At 44.8% G+C, this 22,439-nt stretch overlaps 1 protein-coding gene across 7 annotated transcripts in view; it reads left to right on the forward strand.

The window, feature by feature from the left end:
- sd (TEA domain transcription factor 1 homolog scalloped) overlaps positions 1-22,439 on the forward strand; it is a 330,242-nt gene that overhangs the window by 112,419 nt on the left and 195,384 nt on the right. For all 7 annotated transcript variants that reach the window (XM_071686621.1, XM_071686624.1, XM_071686625.1 and 4 more), the window contains one exon: positions 18,999-19,120. In XM_071686621.1, the coding sequence (XP_071542722.1) occupies positions 18,999-19,120 (122 nt within the window). The remainder of the gene's footprint in view (positions 1-18,998; positions 19,121-22,439) is intronic.

Here is a 22,439-nt window from a genome sequence, read left to right on the forward strand (position 1 = left end):
ACGAGAAACAAAAATTAAAATGGACACACCACAAGGCATTTGTATTCTCTCCATAGTGGAATGCTCTTGTACTGCCAAATCACCTTTCCAAATGAAGGAAATGGTTATAATCAGATAATGTGCGATGGTCATTCCCAGTCCAAGGCGAATCTTTCAACGAACCAAGCTACTGTGGGGACGACGGAGTCACTCACACTCGGTTGTACAGGGCAGCACATGGGAGAGATGTATCTAAGTTTACTTGTGGAAGATCATGGAATATATGGTTCCCAGACTACACCCGAGAATGATTCCTCATTGGCATTGAAAGTTATGGAAGGCAATAGAATAATACCAGTAATGTCTTGCCATAGGTACAAAGAGGTCAGAGAATATAAACATGAAGGACCCAAGACTCTCCGGAACGTGGAAGTGGTAGAGAGAACGGATCAGTCTGCACCTCAAAACGCATGGGAGACACTTTCAGCGAAGTGCATCTGATCAACGAGGTTGTACTGGGTGTTATCTTGCTTACTGTCACGTTCTATCCTATGTTGGTTCACAAGCTAGTTAGTGCCAACACTTCTTTTTCATATAACGTCCCTCATAGTGGACCTCCTGACCCATTTTATTAAAAGATTTTATTTGGCATTCCATTATATATATATATATATATATATATATATATATATATATATATATATATGTATATATATATATATATATATTATTATTATTATTATTATCATTATTATTATTATTATTATTATTTTGCTTTGTCGCAGTCTCCCGCGTTAGCGAGGTAGCGCAAGGAAACAGACGAAAGAATGGCCCAGCCCACCCACATACACATGTATATACATACACCTCCACACACAGCATATATACATACCCATACATCTCAAAATATATATATATATATATATATATATATATATATATATATATATATATATATATATACACCCATGTACATAATTCATACTGTCTGCCTTTATTCATTCCCATCGCCACCCCGCCACACATGGAATAACAACACCCTCCCCCGTCATGTGTACGAGGTAGCGCTAGGAAAAGACAGCAAAGGCCCCATTCGTTCACACTCAGTCTCTAGCTGTCATGTAATAATGCACCGAAACCACAGCTCCCTTTCCACATCCAGGCCCCACACAACTTTCCATGGTTTACCCCAGACGCTTCACATGCCCTGGTTCAATCCATTGACAGCACGTCGACCCCGGTATACCACATCGTTCCAATTCACTCTATTCCTTGCACGCCTTTCATCCTCCTGCATGTTCAGGCCCCGATCACTCAAAATCTTTTTCACTCTATCTTTCCACCTCCAGTTTGGTCTCCCACTTCTCCTCGTTCCCTCGACCTCTGACACATATATCCTCTTGGTCAATCTTTCCTCACTCATTCTCTCCATGTGACCAAACCATTTCAAAACACCCTCTTCTGCTCTCTCAACCACACTCTTTTTATTACCACACATCTCTCTTACCCTATTATTACTTACTCGATCAAACCACCTCACACCACATATTGTCCTCAAACATCTCATTTCCAGCACATCCACCCTCCTGCGCACAACTCTATCCATAGCCCACGCCTTGCAACCATACAACATTGTTGGGACATACCCTATTTTTGCTTTCCGAGATAATGTTCTCGACTTCCACACATTCTTCAAGGCTCCCAGAATTTTCGCCCCCTCCCCCACCTTATGTTTCAAGTATATTTCATAATTGTAATATATAACGGTAATTTTTGTAAGTTCTTAGAGTACGTTCGTGGAACTGAGTAAAATACTACACATTCCTAGGGTAGAAAAAAAAAAACACGTAATGAAAGTTGTGAGAGTTTATTACACCTCTTTCAAACAAGTCGCAAGACTTTTTTTTTCTCTCTCTCTGTTTAATCATCGTGATGGTTGATGGTACGTACCAGCAACCAACTTTTTGATTCTTGGTTCTTGGTTACACTCATAGTGCACCACCGTACGCTCGCTTCACGTCCGTCCCGATGTTTTGACATGGTGAGAGAGAGAGAGAGAGAGAGAGAGAGAGAGAGAGAGAGAGAGAGAGAGAGAGAGAGAGAGAGAGAGAGCAGCTTCACAGAAACTGGTGGATGCGGATGGTAAGAGATGGCGGAACACCAGCTCACATAAGTTTGGGTAGCCAGCAGTTCCATCGGCGACCAAAACACAGAGAAGGAATTCACCTTCCAACTCGAATCTTGGCGCCTGAATCTTCCTGAAGATACAAGAGCACTGTCTGAGCAGCCTCGTCTTCCTCAGACATAACCACTGGCCTCCGTCAGGTAACAAACAGGCCTGAGGAGGGTGGCCGATATGGCCCCTAGTCTGGGAACCAGTGCAAGTTAAGTTGGTCTCCCCAGATGAAAGAATTGATGGGAAAAAGATATATGAAAGCTGTGGGTAATGTTTTCCCTTGTCTTTCTCATTCAACATCGCGTCCACTGATGCGGATGGGTCGAATCGGTGATGTAAACATGTTAATAAGAATCATTATTTACTGATACAGATATTATGTGGGGGATGCATCATTATGTTGAGATAGTGGGTACTGTGTGAACAAGTAAATTCCTCTCTGTGTGATTCCTGTAATTGGCTTCCTGTAAGATGTTGTTATACAGTAGCTTGAACCGGGCCATCCTGTCGTGTAGGGTTTGTGTGTGTGTATTGGTACGTTCTTGTACCGTCCCGAGTCGAAAGATTGCCAGCGTTAGTGGCCGGAGTGAGTAATGGTTGACAGATTGAGACAGATGGATAAAACTTTGTGACAGGGGCTTCGTCATAAACACCCCGGGACAGTGTGAGCTGAAGCTTCCACATTGGCGGAATGTTATTTATTGACCAGGTTAGTGTGTTAGCGAGGGATGGGACACAGGGAGCAGGGACGGTGTACACAGTGTTGGGATTATTGTGTGTCCTGGCTTGTGAGGGAAGGAGAATGTGTTACGGACCAACAGCGGCAAATCCTGGTGTGTGTGTGTTGCTGTGGCTGTCTGGTTGCTGTTGGCTGATGAGGCGCTGAGATATACCTGGCGGTCGAACATGCTTCAGCTAGCGAGGAGAGTATATCCCCAGTATGCTTTCTCCTGCGGTGGCAAGATATACTGCAATGCGTGAAGCTGTAGAGGAATACGTATTCCAGTATATCCGACCGTGGGCTGGGGGAAGACTCCACAGGTCGGGTAGAGTGTGTGTGAGGGAGGAGTGTGTTACCCTGCGAGGCAGCCAGGTATGCCAAATGTGGACGGGAGAGGGACATAGCCAAGCATACCTGGCGGTGGCGTACTTGGGCAGGTTGTGAGGGTAGTGGTCGGCGCGGCCTTGTCGCTCTTATCTCTGATTCATCACGCACAGCGTGGCTCTGATAGTGCGGGGTGGGGAGGTGTGTGTGTGGAGGGGGGGATGTGGGGAGGTTAGGGGTAACGGCAGGGGAAGGTTGGTAGGGAGGGAAGGGGTAGGGCAAGGGAGGGCTAGAGGGAAGCGATGTGTAGGGGAGGAAAGGTTGTAGTCGGGGGGGAATAGTGGGGAGATGAGTACAGTGCCCACCTCCCCACCTGGTGGCCTACCCATCAGGTGGTTACTTCCCTTTCTCCTCTAGCCACTTCCCCTTCTCCTTTAGCCACTTCCCCTCCTGCTGGCCACCTCCCCTTCTGGTTACCTACTTCCCCTCCTGCTGGCCACCTCCCCTCCTGGTTACGTACTAACTCAGCTGTTCATATTTTTTTTTCGTATAAAACCCATTTTTTTCCTCCAGGAATGAATTTTTTCCCCCTGGAATGTATTTTTCTTTTTTTCTCCCATGGAATGCTGTCTTTTTTCTTCTTTTTCACTCGGATTATTTTCACACTTCTTTATTCAACACTAGTTTTTCAATGTTTTGTGGCGTAACGTGAGACAGTGTGATGTGCGTGAGGCGTCTCCCAGCAAACTGCTTCTGACGATAATATATGATGCAGGACCCGTGGTCTAAATCCTTCACTAATTAACTCGAGAATATTTCTTGATATGAATATATTTTTTTTTCTGTCGATTCGAAAACCAAATTTTTACGTCCGCTTGAAGGATGTGGCGATTTACTTACGGTCGTACACACAGCATGTTACGTACACACACACACACACGGTCATTTCCCTGGACCAGCATATCCTCAGGACAAAGAGGTCATGTATGATAAGATGGCACGACTCAAATGAGAATCTAATCCTGGTTGTTGGAGTATACAGTATATCATGTGAAATATACAGTATAACGTTTGAATTACGTGGTATATCCAGCGAAACGTAAGTATACTGTGCGACGTATACAGTGTACCATGGTAGATATACATTATATCACGTGAAATATACGGTATAACATTTGAAATACATGATGTATCATGCGAAGCCTACGGTGTGCTATGCGAAGTATACAGTGCACCAAATGAACTATACAGAACACCATGTTAGATATACATTATACCATGTGACATGTATACAGTGTATCATTTGAAATGGAATGCGAATCTGATACACGTACCTCTGAAGCGAACTTTGTTGTACGTAGATGATATGTGTCTGTGTTACATGTTTTATGAGGGGTTAGGGAGGGTGGTGGGGTAATGTATCCCATATCCCAGACAGGGACGAAAAACTAACTCATTTTCATGGAAGGCAGCCACAAAGAGGGCCATGTTGTAAACCCCTTAACATGACCATTAATTTGATCGTTGTCTCATTATTATTATTATAGCCCCCCCCCCTCACGTCTGGGTGTGTTGTGGGACAGTTATGGTCACCCCTGCGTCTGTCTGTCCGTCTGTGTCTACCTGTGGACACAGAGCACAAGGGCTCAGTAACAGCGTTGTGATAGAGACCACAGTAGACGTCCACGTGTCACCTTGGTGCCTCGTGTGGAGCTGGGTGTTTGGTTTGGTTATATGACTCATAGATGCCTCACTTTCAATAATAATTTGGAGAAGACATTTTTATATATTTTTACAAGAGCTATATCACAGGAGTCCTAAATGAGAGCATGTTTTAATTTACTGCATATCTGTCTATCTATCTATCTATCTATCTATCTATATATATTTTTTTTTTTATTATACTTTGTCGCTGTCTCCCGCGTTTGCGAGGTAGCGCAAGGAAACAGACGAAAGAAAAGGCCCAACCCACCCCCATACACATGTATATACATACGTCCACACACGCAAATATACATACCTACACAGCTTTCCATGGTTTACCCCAGACGCTTCACATGCCTTGATTCAATCCACTGACAGCACGTCAACCCCGGTATACCACATCGCTCCAATTCACTCTATTCCTTGCCCTCCTTTCACCCTCCTGCATGTTCAGGCCCCGATCACACAAAATCTTTTTCACTCCATCTTTCCACCTCCAATTTGGTCTCCCTCTTCTCCTCGTTCCCTCCACCTCCGACACATATATCCTCTTGGTCAATCTTTCCTCACTCATTCTCTCCATGTGCCCAAACCACTTCAAAACACCCTCTTCTGCTCTCTCAACCACGCTCTTTTTATTTCCACACATCTCTCTTACCCTTACGTTACTCACTCGATCAAACCACCTCACACCACACATTGTCCTCAAACATCTCATTTCCAGCACATCCATCCTCCTGCGCACAACTCTATCCATAGCCCACGCCTCGCAACCATACAACATTGTTGGAACCACTATTCCTTCAAACATACCCATTTTTGCTTTCCGAGATAATGTTCTCGACTTCCACACATTCTTCAAGGCCCCCAGAATTTTCGCCCCCTCCCCCACCCTATGATCCACTTCCGCTTCCATGGTTCCATCCGCTGCCAGATCCACTCCCAGATATCTAAAACACTTCACTTCCTCCAGTTTTTCTCCATTCAAACTCACCTCCCAATTGACTTGACCCTCAACCCTACTGTACCTAATAACCTTGCTCTTATTCACATTTACTCTTAACTTTCTTCTTCCACACACTTTACCAAACTCAGTCACCAGCTTCTGCAGTTTCTCACATGAATCAGCCACCAGCGCTGTATCATCAGCGAACAACAACTGACTCACTTCCCAAGCTCTCTCATCCCCAACAGACTTCATACTTGCCCCTCTTTCCAAAACTCTTGCATTTACCTCCCTAACAACCCCATCCATAAACAAATTAAACAACCATGGAGACATCACACACCCCTGCCGCAAACCTACATTCACCGAGAACCAATCACTCTCCTCTCTTCCTACACGTACACATGCCTTACATCCTCGATAAAAACTTTTCACTGCTTCTAACAACTTTCCTTCCACACCATATATTCTTAATACCTTCCACAGAGCATCTCTCTCAACTCTATCATATGCCTTCTCCAGATCCATAAATGCTACATACAAATCCATTTGCTTTTCTAAGTATTTCTCACATACATTCTTCAAAGCAAACACCTGATCCACACATCCTCTACCATTTCTGAAACCACACTGCTCTTCCCCAATCTGATGCTCTGTACATGCCTTCACCCTCTCAATCAATACCCTCCCATATAATTTACCAGGAATACTCAACAAACTTATACCTCTGTTATTTGAGCACTCACTCTTATCCCCTTTGCCTTTGTACAATGGCACTATGCACGCATTCCGCCAATCCTCAGGCACCTCACCATGAGTCATACATACATTAAATAACCTTACCAACCAGTCAACAATACAGTCACCCCCTTTTTTAATAAATTCCACTGCAATACCATCCAAACCTGCTGCCTTGCCGGCTTTCATCTTCCGCAAAGCTTTCACTACCTCTTCTCTGTTTACCAAATCATTTTCCCCAACCCTCTCACTTTGCACACCACCTCGACCAAAACACCCTATATCTGCCACTCTATCATCAAACACATTCAACAAACCTTCAAAATACTCACTCCATCTCCTTCTCACATCACCACTACTTGTTATCACCTCCCCATTTGCGCCCTTCACTGAAGTTCCCATTTGCTCCCTTGTCTTACGCACTTTATTTACCTCCTTCCAGAACATCTTTGTATTCTCCCTAAAATTTAATGATACTCTCTCACCCCAACTCTCATTTGCCCTTTTTTCACCTCTTGCACCTTTCTCTTGACCTCCTGTCTCTTTCTTTTATACATCTCCCACTCAATTGCATTTTTTCCGTGCAAAAATCGTCCAAATGCCTCTCTCTTCTCTTTCACTAATACTCTTACTTCTTCATCCCACCACCCACTACCCTTTCTAATCAACCCACCTCCCACTCTTCTCATGCCACAAGCATCTTTTGCGCAATCCATCACTGATTCCCTAAATACATCCCATTCCTCCCCCACTCCCCTTACTTCCATTGTTCTCACCTTTTTCCATTCTGTACTCAGTCTCTCCTGGTACTTCCTCACACAGGTCTCCTTCCCAAGCTCACTTACTCTCACCACCCTCTTCACCCCAACATTCACTCTTCTTTTCTGAAAACCCATACAAATCTTCACCTTAGCCTCCACAAGATAATGATCAGACATCCCTCCAGTTGCACCTCTCAGCACATTAACATCCAAAAGTCTCTCTTTCGCACGCCTGTCAATTAACACGTAATCCCATAACGCTCTCTGGCCATCTCTCCTACTTACATAAGTATACTTATGTATATCTCGCTTTTTAAACCAGGTATTCCCAATCATCAGTCCTTTTTCAGCACATAAATCTACAAGCTCTTCACCATTTCCATTTACAACACTGAACACCCCATGTATACCAATTATTCCCTCAACTGCCACATTACTCACCTTTGCATTCAAATCACCCATCACTATAACCCGGTCTCGTGCATCAAAACCACTAACACACTCATTTAGCTGCTCCCAAAACACTTGCCTCTCATGATCTTTCTTCTCATGCCCAGGTGCATATGCACCAATAATCACCCACCTCTCTCCATCAACTTTCAGTTTTACCCATATTAATCGAGAATATATATATATATATATATATATATATATATATATATATATATATATATATATATATATATATATATATATATATATATATATATATATATATGTGTGTGTGTGTGTGTGTGTGTGTATTGTAGGCAAATATCATGGCTTACAATTAGTGCAGATTAATTGGCTCTTTTCCTTATATTTCACTCATAGTGGGACATTGTGGAGGGCAAGTGCCTGCCTCATCCCTCGTGATCCAGTCTTCTTTCGTGTTCACCTGTTGGTCAGACGCTGTACAAGTATACCTACCTATTCCTGGCCCTAACCTGGGACTGATTTTGTTATTGACGGATCCAGATGTGAGAAATGGGTGTTGGCAGTCCCCAGCTGACGGAGAACTTATCCTTTACGTGAAGTACTGAAGTCTGCCGTCAGGGATCTTGATAACGTGTTGACGGAGCGATATTACTGGGAACGGCTGAAATCACTGAAGCTGTTACTCCTTACAGCGTAGACGGGAGAGGTGTGTCTTCATCTGTGCCTGGGAAGTCCTAGAAGGCTTGGTCTCCATATTGCGCTCGTAGATAACATCCTATTGGCATCACACACACATGGGAAACTGCAGTATGCTACTCTTTGAAAGTCCAAAGTTGCAGTGAAGCATGGAAAGAGAACACCTTTAACATTCGAGGCCCAAGACTCTTCAACACCTTACCTGGGATTCACAACAGAGAAGTTTAAGAGTACACTGGACAAGTACCTTCAGAGTGTATCTGACCAGCTAGGCTGGGTAGGTCTATAGGGCCTGAGGGCAGCGGCCTCCAACAGCTTGGTCGACCAACGGCCCACCTCAGCAAACTGGGCCCAGGCCGGGTTGTGGGGGTAGAAGACTCCCGAAGACTTCGCCAGGTATAAGCCAGGTGGACGCCCTTGGTGTCAGGTCTGATGGCAACAAAATGCACAGTTGGCAACGCTTCTGTTATAGGGTCTTGGTACAGATGTAATACACGTCCGATAATTCCTTTATCAGAATGTAAAAATATCTTCCTATAAATCCGATTTCCGATATATCCGATTCCAGTATTTTACAGGACCACAAATAGGGCAGAGAAATGGACGAACGTAAATAGAATAAATAAATCAGCCGTTACAAAGTGACGTTGAAGGTGGTGCACTGTGAAGGTGTCTGGGTTAATGTTAGGTAGTTTGAAACCTCAGAAAAGATTTCGTCTCATAAGAACATGTTGGAAATTAATGACTGTGCTTGTCTGTCTTATCTTGTTTTAGGTTATAACCTACACATCTACACATCCTGCCCTCAGGGCCCTCATCCTACGCAAATGCTCACACTCCAACGAGTTTTGGTTTCTGACTTACTTTTCGAAGAGGGAGGGAAATGATCAGGGTGCTGGTCATGAAAACTTTTGTTCAATTGGAACAGTTTATTTTATTTATATATGAAGAAACGAGTGTCTTACCGTCCTGCCTTGGTGAGAGGGCAGATGAGGCGAGAATGAACCCTCGTCACCACCACTCAGACCATCTTCACCACCACCATTATCACCATCACGTTCACCAACATCACCGACATTACCACTATCACCGTCATCACAGTCCTCACCACCACCTACCACACCAACACCACCAGCAAACACATTACCAACCACACCACCATCACCACCACCACACACCACCACCAATATAATTGCCCCCAGTAAAGCAGAAGTAACAACTTGAGCAGCCAACGCCCGCTTCCCTCCTTATCATGATGTGTCTGACTTGAATGATATCAATTGTTTTTCATGTAATTGAGGTTTAATGGTGGCCAAATGATGGATGCCTATCACACCTGCATAATCTCTCCAGATATTTATTTGATAGAAGTTTTTTTTCTTTATCCTGCGGACCAGCTCTGCCGACGAGCTAGAGACTTATAATTAACACGCGAGGATAATTGTGTGGACAAAAGCGGCTTAATTGCCTTGGTAATGATTGTAAGCGACACTCGAGTCCTCGGAGCATTATCGCACGCGTCCGGGAGTCATCCGACAGCTGGGCACGAACTGGTGACTTATTGAACTGATCGACCCAGTGTTGCTAGTGGTGTCAAGTCCTGTGATGTTTGTGGGACTAGGCTGATTATGAGACTTGCACCTCCGTCTCTTATCGTACGCTGGGAGTCAGGGTTATCATATCGTTAGGGGGTCAAAGTTATCTTACGCGCCGAGATTCAAACTTATCGTGCAGAGAAGTTAAAAGTTGTCGTGCGCTAGGAAGCCATGACATCGTAGGTTGGGTCAAAGTCATTGTACCGGAGGCAAGACATAAGAGATATTGCACGGTAGGATGTTACAGTACCGTGGGAGTTTAGTCGATATCACACGGGCCATACGCTCCTGGGCAGTCCCACCACACGGGTCAGTGAAGTGTTTTAAGTAAGGCAAGTTAAGTGAATGTGCCGGGGGAGGTGAGCACCTCCCGTCGCTGCCACCCACAGTGATGTCCGCCTCATGTGCCCACCTGACCTAAGAAAGGAAGTTACCCTGGCGCTTGCATGTGACAGCCAGCCAACTCTCTCTCTCTCTCTCTCTCTCTCTCTCTCTCTCTCTCTCTCTCTCTCTCTCTCTCTCTCTCTCTCTCTCTCTCTCTCTCTCTGACGATGTTTTACCGGGTTGTACCAACAGTTGAAGGTATTAACTTGAATACTCTTTGTAATTATGATTTCAGATGCAGACATACTTCACAAGCGAAAATGATGGCCTGGAGTATATGAGCTATCACGAGAGGTTGAAGGAACTTAAATTTTGCTTCCTAGAAAGAAGTACAGCCTCACTGATTTCAGCCGTTTCTAGGCCATGGAAGATATCTGATGTTTGAACACAGCAATACTCAGTTCATAAGGGAATTGGCGCCATGAAAACCCCCAATCATTAATTTTTCTTCCCTTCTCTTGAAAGTCCGCAAGATCCATTCCACCACCCTTCGGGAATGGACAGCTGTTGCTTTACTGTGTTCGCTGAAGGTTAGCTCGTTAAGCATTAGTACTCCAAGGTCTTTCACATTATTCAGTTGGTGAAGAAGAAAATGATTTTAAGTCTCAACTTTGATAATAAAGATGTACAAGACTATTAGATGCGTAGCACAGATAATGAAGACAGAATATTAAGAGGGTCGTATTTCTAGTCCATCGAAGGTAAGCCTAATTGAGAAAAAGGGTCGCAAGTTAGTGTTGTCTACAAGACAAGGTTTGAAATAGTGATGAAAGTTAAGGAGATGGTTTGCAGGACTAATGATAATATGAATGAGACGTGTAAACACTGTCAAAAGGGAAAGTGTGCAAGTTTAAAGATAAATGTAGAAATATACATCCAAGACTTTGTAGAAGATTCTCTTACTTTGGAAGGCTTAATGTTATATGAATGATGAATATGAATTCTTGTACCGTAATGGAAAATAGTTGGGAAATGTAGGTGATCAAAATAACATATAGAGAAAGAGGAGGAGGTACAGAGAAGGTAACAGTGTGGAAATAATATGACGATTGGTGGTAGGATATGGAGAGGAAGGAGGAATGTGGAAGAAACGGGACATGACTGGATTAAGAGAAGCAGTATACTGAGGAATATGGCAGACAGACCAAAGGAAACAGTGAGCTAGGAAGAGAGTGGGACCTGTCATGAACATATACATACAAACTTTTCTTTCTTTTTAAGCAAGGATCTTAGTGGAACTAGCTAGAAACTTAAACCAGAATACTAAAAAGAAAATGCTCTCCAAAGAACTGTGAAAATCGGAAATAAACTCTGATAATAAGATTATTGAAACAGAGATAAATAGGTAGTCTATAATGTATATTTTGTATGTGAATACAAAGGTTGATTAGTATATAAGTGACACTTACATAGTACCTTAATTATCAGTTGAGTAAAGCATATACGAATGAGAAATGATAAGAAAATTGAGGCAGATTTTGAAGTATACGAGACATGTAGAGCTGACAGAGACAAAATTGATCAGGTAAGTGTAGCAGTATATGTCATCAGCGAACTTGAGGATAATCAGATAATGAAATTATCTCACAAAGATATGCGAATCACGAAGTAAACATACCAGTCATTACAGACCACTCAAAAAAGTACAAAAAATTATGAGATGTCAGAGAACACATAGAAACTTAGGAAGAACACTGATCTGTTTAGGTGACCTTGATTCTCCATTGCTGTAATGGGAGAAAGTTAGGATACTCTGGATGTAAATATAGATTGAGACTCGCAAAAGATATTAATACCATTGATTTGATTTTTACAACAGACATAACACGATTCACGATTGTTAAAGTCACGAAAACGAGACCCTATCTATAAAGTAGAAGTAGACAGAGACAGTCAGAATGAAATAGACGTAAGTATTACAAACAACTTCAGTTTCTCCTAAAAAGAGAAAATTGCATGAAGCAAATAATCACATAGTTAACAGAAAATGGAATTAAGGTCTCCATAACTGTAACTCAAATATAAACACATTCATTTTCTGCCAGTCCAGAAATCAAATGATTACAAGATTCGTGCCATGAAATACAACACCGCAAAGATAACGGGAGATAGAAGACATTGGATATATATAAGATTAGAAAAGGAGGAAGAAAAGAATACGGGGCGCAACAGGGAGGGATAAAGTGGAATTATCAGTGGAGGAAATAAGAAACTGCCACACAAATAATGGAGTCTTGTAGAAGAGAACAAAAGAATAAATGAATGTAAAGTCATTGTAAACGTAGATGTAAATCTAGAAATCCTGCTTATGCACATGAACGAAGAAGAAAGAAAAAAAAAAGATTGGAATGTTTTGAATAATCTGAGTTATGTAACTAACCTCAAAAGACTCTGCCTGATGTTAAGTAGTATAAGTGAGTATTAAGTATAAGAGTGACCAGAGATACTGATGATGTAAGTGTTTTGTGGTTATTACGAAGCATGAACCTGGTAGGTATGAGTCTGTCAGAGACATATGTAGTTGACCGGATTAAAGACTCTCTCTCTCTCTCTCTCTCTCTCTCTCTCTCTCTCTCTCTCTCTCTCTCTCTCTCTCTCTCTCTCTCTCTCTCTCTCTCTCTGCGAGTAACTGTTGCTTACCATCCCAGTAACTATGATTCGTACCATCCTAGTAACTGTGTTGCTTATCATTCGTTCCTCTAACCGCTCTGCGTACCATTCCCTTAACAGTGTTGCGTACCGTCCCAGTAACTATGTTGCCTTCCGCTCTAGTAACTTGTGTACCATCCCAGTAACTTCCATACCATACCGGTATTTGCGTTTCCTACGTCCCAATCAATTGTTTACCTGTAACTGCTATAACATCCCAGTAATAGTAACCCACGTAACTTAAGTACCATCTCAGGAACTGGGTTGCGTACCGTCCCTGTAACTTGTGTACCATCTCAATAACTGTGTAACGTACCATCCCAGTAACTTGTGTACCATCTCTATAACTGTGTTACGTACCATCCCAGTAACTTGTGTACCATCTCAATAACTGTGTTACGTACCATCCCAGTAACTTGTGTACCATCTATATAACTGTGTTACGTACCATCCCAGTAACTTCTGTACCATACCAGTAAATATTGCGTACACAGATTCTAATTTGTATTTCTAAAAGTGTTTACTGCATAATTTGATTGTTGTATCACTTAAAAATGAGCGAAACTGTTGAATGTGGTGTATTATGTTGATACTGTATTATTTAAGATGTTGGTAATTAGTTCCCCTAATGCATAGAAGGTTGTGACGTCATGAGGACGTCACAAGGGATCGAGGGGAGAGGTTGGAGGAGGGGGACCAAGGGTATAGGGGCTAGTGGAGGGATGGAGTAACTTTGGTCTGTGTCGGGAGGTGAGGGTAGGTTTTAACAGTTGAAGATAATAGTGGTGAAGTGACATTGTGTTTGTGTGTGTGTGTGTGTGTGTGTGAGTGGGATATGTAGCTTACAGCATTGTGTGTGGTGTGGGATCTTGGTGTATGATGCGGCAGCCTAGTATGTGGAGAGGAAACTTGGTGTGTGTATGGTGTGGAAGTCTGGTATATGTTATGGCAGTCTGGTGTGTGATGTGGTAGCCTGAAGTATGGCGTGGGGGCCTGCTATGTGGTATGGGAGCCTGTTGTGTGGTATGGGAGCTTGGTGTGTGGTGTGGAAGCCTGGTGGGGTGGTGTGGGACTCTGTTGTGTGGTGTAGGAGCCTGGTGTGTGGTGTGGGAACCTAGTGTATGATGTAGGGGCCTGGAGTATGGTGTTGGAGTGTGGGAGCTTGGTGTGTGGTGTGGAAGCCTGGTGTGGTTTGGTGTGGAAGGCTGGTGGTGTGATGTGAGGGGCCTGAGGATGTGTTGGAGTGTGGATGCCTTGTGGTGTGGTGTGGAAGCCTGGTGTGTGATGTAGGAGTCTGTTGTGTGGTGTGGAAGCCTTGTGGTTTGGTGTGGAAGGCTGGTGGTGTGATGTGAGAGTCTGTTGTGTGGTGTGGAAGCCTTGTGGTGTGGTGTGGAAGCCTGGTGGTGTGGTGTTACAGTGGTCGGTAAGTGTACGAGACAAATGATCAAGTAATGGTTCTTATGCTGAAGGTTATGATCTCGTCTGGGCCAGAACAACTCCCCCAGTCCCCGCGTGTGTATGTCGGTGTGTTCTTCATGCTCAAAGTGAAGTTGCTCCCCGTGGGGCGAGTATGATGACCGTCTCTCCAGCATCCCTGATCACCAGTAGATGGTTACACTGGCTGATGTGGAACTGTTCGAACCAATTTATGACCATCTCGGTATATGGCAAATGTTAGATAACCCATATAGTGCAGAAGCGTCGCCTGGGTCGTGTTGCTGTGGCAAGGCCAGGGTGTTACGAAGGTGTGAGGTTCTGCCTCGCTCTGCCCATTGTGCTAAGGGCTCGCTTCATGACGTTACCTTCCTCTGGACTGGACATGTGTGCAGTGTACATCATTAACTGACTGTGGACGAAGGTTACGGCTCGCCAAGCTTTCTTTTGCCTGCAGAAAGATGCCTCAAGACTTCCCGCCAAACTTCTTTGTTTCGCGAAAATGGCGATGAGAATAAGTGCTTCATCCTGCCGCCACAAGACCTTCATGAAGGGACGCCCTAGGCTGGGGACCTGCCGCTACAACGCCGTCATGGAGTGCCTCAGCCCGAGGACCTGCCGCGACAGCACCTGATGAATGCATGTTGAAGTCTTCAGGGGTTTTCTACCCCCACAACTCAGGCTGGGGCGAGGCTGCTGGGCCAGGCCGTTGGTCGACCAAGCTGTTGGAAGCCCTAGTCCGCTGGCTCCTATATCCCCCACAGCCTGGCTGGTCTTGTACACTTTGTAGGTACTTATCCAAGGTATTGTTAAATTTCTCTTGTGTGCTTCCTGTGGTGTATGTGATGGTAGCAGACAAGGTGTTGAATAGTCCTGGACCCAAGATGCGTAAGTTGTTCTCTCTTATTATCATATCCCACATTTGGACTCGTAAGAGGTGGTATTTTACAAAGCCTCCCCTGCTATGCCAGTATAATGTTACTTCCCTAATGACAGATGAGAACTATACCTTCTAGGACTTTTCTGGTATAGATGATGATATACCTCACCCGTCTGGGCTCTCTGCGCCTCAGAAATTTCAGCCTTTCCCAGTATTTTAGTCCCTTTACCACATTGATAAGGGCTATTAACGATCTCTGAACTCTTTCTGATTCTGCTGTTTTGTCTGCCTTGTAGGTTGATGTTAGGATAAAGCAGTATTCAGTTCGTGAAAGAACAATATTGTCTTTGGTTTTTCTTCGCGTGTCTTGAAAGTCCGCAGGATCCAGCCCACCACCCATCTGGAGGAGGCAACCGTTGTTTTATTATGTTCGTTGATGGGAAGCTCGTTAGACGTTGTTACTCCGAGGCCTTTCACATTGTACACCTGATTTATGATAGCTTATGTGTCTGTCTGGAATTATGTATTGTTTTTCATATCTTTATTTTCCCCAAACCGGAGGAGTTGAAACCCCTCTCAAAAGCATGTTGTTATCGGTTGCCCAATTGAAGACTTTAATTACGTCTCTATATAGCCTTTCAGCATCCTTCATTTATGTAATTTTCGTACTTATTCTTGTATCATTTGCAAAGGATAATGAGCAACTGTGGCTCGTGCTTGCGACGATGTCAGATGTAAGAATGAGGAACAGAAGGGATGCAAGCACAGCTCCTTAGGGGACTGAGGTATTTACCGGCGAGGCACTGGAGATGGCATGGTTTACAACTGCGTATTATGATCTGTTGCATAAAAAGTTGTATAGCCATCTCCCAGTGCTTCCGGTTATTCCCAACTTTTGCATTTTAGGTGCTACCACACCATGGTCACATTTGTCAAATACTTTTGAAAAGTCTGTATAAATCACTTCAGCATTATGTCTAACAGAGCTTCAGCAGTCCTGTCGTAGTGGTCCCGCCGTGAAACAATGTTGCCCTGGCCTATGTAGATCATTCAGTTCCATGAATTCAGTCAACTTGTCACCGAGGACTCTTTCGAAGATTCGGATGATGTGCGATGGTAACGCTGTCTATCGGGCGATAGTTTTTTGGTCTGCTTTGCTTCCACCTTTTGTGGACTACAGCGATGTGAGTTAGTTACTTTCAAAGCCTCAGGAATGATACCAGAATCTAAGACTTTTTCTCTAGAGGATATTTAATTCTCGCACTCGAGGTGTTTCACGTTTGTTTATGAAGATACGTAGGTTTTGCGCGCGTCCGGGCCTGGGGCTGAGTGCGGGGGTGTCCTCTCAATGTCCTTCTGAAAATCCTGTGTTGAGGTGGTGGTGTTTGTGTGTGGCGTGGGGGGATTACTTGAGAGGAAGTCTGTCGGGCCATTTACCTTTATTGTGGTTTTTGTCCCAGTGAACACTGATTCATATTGCTTTTATAGAATCTCACTTGACCTCTTGGCAGTCGTCTGTAGAAATGCCTTCTTTTGTTTACATTAAGCCAATGGAGTTTGCGGTCCTGGACTTGCATTTTGCGTGTGAGTAAAAGTATTTTGTTTTATTTTTTTATTTCATTAATGGGTTTTTCATCTTTTTCCTTTTCCTCTGTTTTATATGATATTTTGAGTTTATGGTGTGTGTGCAATAATTCACTCGATAGCTTTTCTTTCCTTTTCTCCAGAGGGTTTACAGTTTTGTTCTTTTTCGCCTCCTGTAAAGTATTCGTCTTGCTCGTTTTACTCTAGACCTTTTGTGTTTTCTTGTCTCAGGTATATGTCTCCTGCATGTTTGGAGTGCCAGAGTGGTCATGTCATTCACTCACTTCTCCTTTGCGTTGGTACTCAGCAGGGTTCCCCATTGTGTCGCAAACACGTCATTGATCACATCCTCCCATCTTGTCCGTTTACCATTAAAACTGAAGTTGCTCATTACACCTCCATTGTTACATGTGTTCTGTCTAGGCGGTTTATTTGAATTAGGTTGTGATCAGAGTACAGGGTGTATGAGAAGGTCATGTTACATCTTAGGTCCACGTTATTTGTACAAGTTGAGTCCAGAGTTGTATTTCTGCGGGTTGGTATTGTTATTTGTTAACTGAAGGTGAACTTTTCACATAATCGAATATCTCCTTTTTGCAGCTGTTCGTCCGAGCTGCTTCCACATGTCCGTGCTTTCAGGTACGATGTTATATCCTGCCCGCCATGTAATGTGCTGCAGGGTCATGTCTCCTGTGAAAAGTATATTTGGGATCGACGTGAAGGGAGTGCGTCAACCTTGGGACTTGCCCTTAGAACACAGTCATGAAGGGAATGTCTCGCCTTAGGCCAGGGACCTGCCACTATAACACCGTCATGTAGGAAGGTCCAATAGAAATTTACGGACTACTTTTCTCTCCTTGAGTCAGCCAGTGTACCGCACCACTGTATCAGTAGAGACACGGTGTGGATGACTAGAAAATGGAGGAGTTCTCTGTAATTGAGGTGTATTGTCAGCGGGGCGCACCCTGAAGCTGGGACCTGCCACCTGGGCTCCTCACACTCTCCCAGTTGATTATGTGGCACAGACTGTTGCTAGTCCTTCCTGGCCTGTGCGTAGGTTTCAGCAGCTGGCTCGGTCGGATCAAGGCGTTCCGCTGGGAGTATCCATGAAGCTCTTGTACTGGGGACGTAACATTAACATGTTCCGGGAACACCTCGTCACTTAGCCAGGTGTATTGTACCGCACCGTCCGCGAGATGTGAGGGAGGGACGGTGCTTACCTCTGCCTCACTTCATCTCTCCTAACTCCATCACTCCTTCCCTCCTCTGACCCACGATATCGTGTACTCTGGCGGTGCTGAAAGTAAGTTTTCGTTTGATGTTGTTGAACGTGAGTTGCTAGTTGTTGAACGTAAGTGGTTTGATGGTGCTGAACGTAAATTGTTTGATATTACTGAACGTAATTTGTGTGTTCTTGAACGCAAGTTGTTTGGTGTTTGCTGAACGTAAGTTGCTATACTGTAGCGTTGCTTGACGTAAGTTGTAGTTCAGTGTTGCTGAAGGTAATTTGATTTGGTTTACTGTAAGGTGTAGTACAACTTGGATGATGTACAGTACTGGTACTTCAGTGTACATACAGCAGTACACCATTGTCTTTGCTCAGTAGTAGCCTCTGGGGTACGCTGGGGACGGGAGGGGGGAAACCATCTTGTGCAGGACTCACTATTTGTTGCAGGGTAAACTGTACTACTGTGATAGTAACAGGTACCTGATACTGGTACTCTGACATACTAGAGAAAAAATCAACAGAAAATTGGTGCCATCTTGGACATCTGCTTAGGTCGTGTCATACACGAATAGTTTATGCCATGACAGCTGTAGGTCGTGTCATACACGGCGAGTGTTGTGTCATTGTGTTGAACATATTGTAGTTGATTCTGAGGACGTGCAGGAGTTGCCAAGTGTTGGAGTAACATGATTTTTTTGCAGTGTTGCGGAAGCTTCGAACGGTGAGGGTGTGCAGCCCAGTGTTGCTACACCACTGATATTAACCAAGTGTTGTGTTTGCAGCGTGGTGTGGAGGCATCAAGATATCGTCGGCGTGGCCTCAGGGCGGGTCGGCCCCGACCACGCCCGTGCCGGCCGTCCACCTGGCCCCCCTGCCCCTCACCACCACGCACAAGGACATGGACGTGAGTACCCCAGTCACCCCTGTTTACTTATGTACTTGCGTACGTATGTACCTGTGTACGTATGTACCTGTGTACGTATGTACCTGTATACTTACGTACCTGTGTCGTCTGGATGTCTGTATTCACTCCGGAAGTCATTCGCTGCTGGCGAAGATTGTGAGATGATATCAAGTAAAACATAAAGGTAGCCATAAATTACAGTGAAGATAATGTCAACATTGTCGTCATTCTCTCTCTCTCTCTCTCTCTCTCTCTCTCTCTCTCTCTCTCTCTCTCTCTCTCTCTCTCTCTCTCTCTCTCTCTCTCTCTCTCTCTCTCTCTCTCTCTCTCTAACCCAGGATGGAGTCAAAAGCATCTCGCTTTCAATTCTCCTGCATTCAGCTCTCTTCATCCATCCCTATCCATCTAGTGCCATGTTGCTTCCCTCTCTCGGTTTCTCAGGTATTATTTCGACCACATCTTTCTAAAGGTATATATATATATATATATATATATATATATATATATATATATATATATATATATATATATATATATATACACGAATAAAGTTCATATGAACTCGCACCTTCATAGAACATACAAACCTTCAACAGCCAGGATCGAACCCGGGACCCTTGTGCCACAGGTGGGAATGCTACCATAGCCTAGCGGTAGCATTCCCGCCTTTGGCAAAGGGGTCCCGGGTTCGATCCTGACTGTTGGAGGTTTGTATGATATATATGTATGTGTCCTGGACCCCATGAACTGGATGCGCGACTTCTGAGTGGCTGCTGTCTCCCATAACTTGTTTGTGGAGACTAGCCATACTAGGACTGACCGTTGTATAACACCCCTCCTCGTACAGCGTAGTTGTGGAAAACCCATCTGCTTTTTTGTCTCTCACTTCCTGTAGCCTTTCAACCTTTTAAGAGTCGGGTCTAACAGACACATGAGAGGCTCAAGTTGATCCTGCCTGCAATCTTTACTCTCATATTTATTACCTTACCATTCACTCGGGGTGGCCATGACTGGGGCATGTTTTTGTCCGTGCCATGCTGGCCGCGTAAAAATAAGATGGACCTTGTAGACCTCCTGACCCAGACATTGTTGAGCTGACTGGCTGGCTGCTGGGGGCCACCATGGCCTTATGGGAGACACACACTCGCCGCTCGTGTCTACAGAGTTTACCTTGGCCAGCCAAGATTGTATGTGTGGGGGACGTACATTAAGCTTACGGACTGCGTCCCTCAACACCCTGACTGATCTGAGGGATAACAGTGCAGGATGGTCCTGGACCCAGTCGTGGTGGCAGATTGTCCCACCATCCTGCCCAGTTATGGTTGGTAGACGGTCCCTACATCTCCCCCATCTGTGGTGGCAGATGGTTTCCTGACACCAGTGTGAGGTGCACCCTCTCACCAACACTTCACCTCATATGGTCGGGTTGTCTTGCCTCGCACCACCCCTATCTGTCTCCCACAGTTTCTAGGACTATCATCCGAGGCATCAAAGGACAAAGGCACTTGAATTGCACAGATTTCTCAAGGCACCGGACAGGTGTACTGATGGTGTCAGAACACGGTGCCGTGCACTGGGAGGGACTGACAAAGGAGGCTTGCACTCGGAGGGACTGGTAAAGGAGTTTAATGGGAGGGACCATCAACGGTAGCGTGCACTGGAAGGAACTAACAGACAACGGAGGCACTTAAGTTGGATGGTGCTGGTGGACCTATACTGGCGAAGAGATCTCAGGGAGCTGTAGTGGGAAGGGTGGTGTCCAGTGACCCTGTCTTACGTACTGGTGTTCCTCAAGGCTGTGTGCTGTCTGGCTCCCTCCCTTCGTCCCTCATATCCTCACATAGAGGCCATGACAGACGACACTAACGTCCGCTTGACATTGTCTTGCAAGTCGTCAGTGGCATTAAGATGGTATACGGCGGCCGGGGTGACGAGGTGAAGACCAGGACACACGACGCACGACAGACCGGGACACATGACGCATAACAGACCAGGACACACCGCGCGCAACAGACAAGGACACAGCGCACCACAGACCAGGGCACACGACGCACCACAGACTAGATCACATAGCCCAACAGAAACAGTACTCAGTACAAGACAAAAGATGGAAGTAAGAGATTTGGAATGATCATACTGGGTTATATCAGGATGACCATACTGGGTTATATCAGGATGACCATACTGGGTTATATCAGGATGATCATACTGGGTCATATCAGGATGATCATGCTGGGTTATATCAGGATGATCATACTGGGCTATATCAGGATGATCATACTGGGTTATATCAGGATGATCATACTGGGTTATATCAAGATGATCATACTAGGTTATATCAGGATGATCATACTGGGTTATATCAGGAGTGATCAGGTGGAATGACATACTTTGTTTACAGTTGTCAGTTTGAGGAGGAAGATGGTAGGAGGAGGAGGGATCCTGCTTGCCGTCGGTGAGGAAGATGGGAGGCTGGATGATCCTGCCCGCCTTCAAAACAAGCGATAGAAAAAAAAAAACCCAAAGAGGCGAGGAGACCAGCCCAGCTGTGTTCAAGGCAGTGCCCCTCTCTTGCTTGTGATGACTTGTGTACAAGGCAGTGCCCCTCTCTTGCTTGTGATGACTTGTGTACAAGGCAGTGCCCCTCTCTTGCTTGTGATGACTTGTGTACAAGGCAGTGCCCCTCTCTTGCTTGTGATGACTTGTGTACAAGGCAGTGCCCCTCTCTTGCTTGTGATGACTTGTGTACAAGGCAGTGCCCCTCTCTTGCTTGTGATGACTTGTGTACAAGGCAGTGCCCCTCTCGTGCTTGTGATGACTTGTGTACAAACAGTAAATATTAAAGGGCTGGAGAGGCTCTTCCGTGAGAGGATGATGGAGCAAGATGAAAGCCATGGGGCACCACTGGCTGAGGTGGAGAAGTGTGACATTATCGTGTTGCTCTTCTGCTTGATCAGGCTGTGGGAGGTCGCCGGCCTTAAGGCCAATATGACGGCCACATTGCGGCCGGTCTGTTGCATGGTGTTAGCACTGCTCCACACCGTTTCTGAATCGCTCAGTCTGTAGTGTTTCTAATGGCCGCGGGGCACGGTATCAAACATTGCAAGGCCTCGGATGTTTCACACTGCTTACTTGTTGAAGTTTATCAGTACCTCTCGATTGCAGTGGTTGCACTATAGTCTTCCACCTTCTTGTGTTGGTACATTAAGATATGCTTCGCCCGTATGCACATAGAGATTACAGCCATGTTCGGTATGGTTCAGGTTTTATGAGTGTCCTTGCGAAGTGCGAGAGATCTTTGCACTCTTCCTAACTCGAC

Source organism: Panulirus ornatus, chromosome 42 (genome assembly GCF_036320965.1).
Source record: "Panulirus ornatus isolate Po-2019 chromosome 42, ASM3632096v1, whole genome shotgun sequence".
Lineage (NCBI taxonomy): Eukaryota > Metazoa > Arthropoda > Malacostraca > Decapoda > Palinuridae > Panulirus > Panulirus ornatus.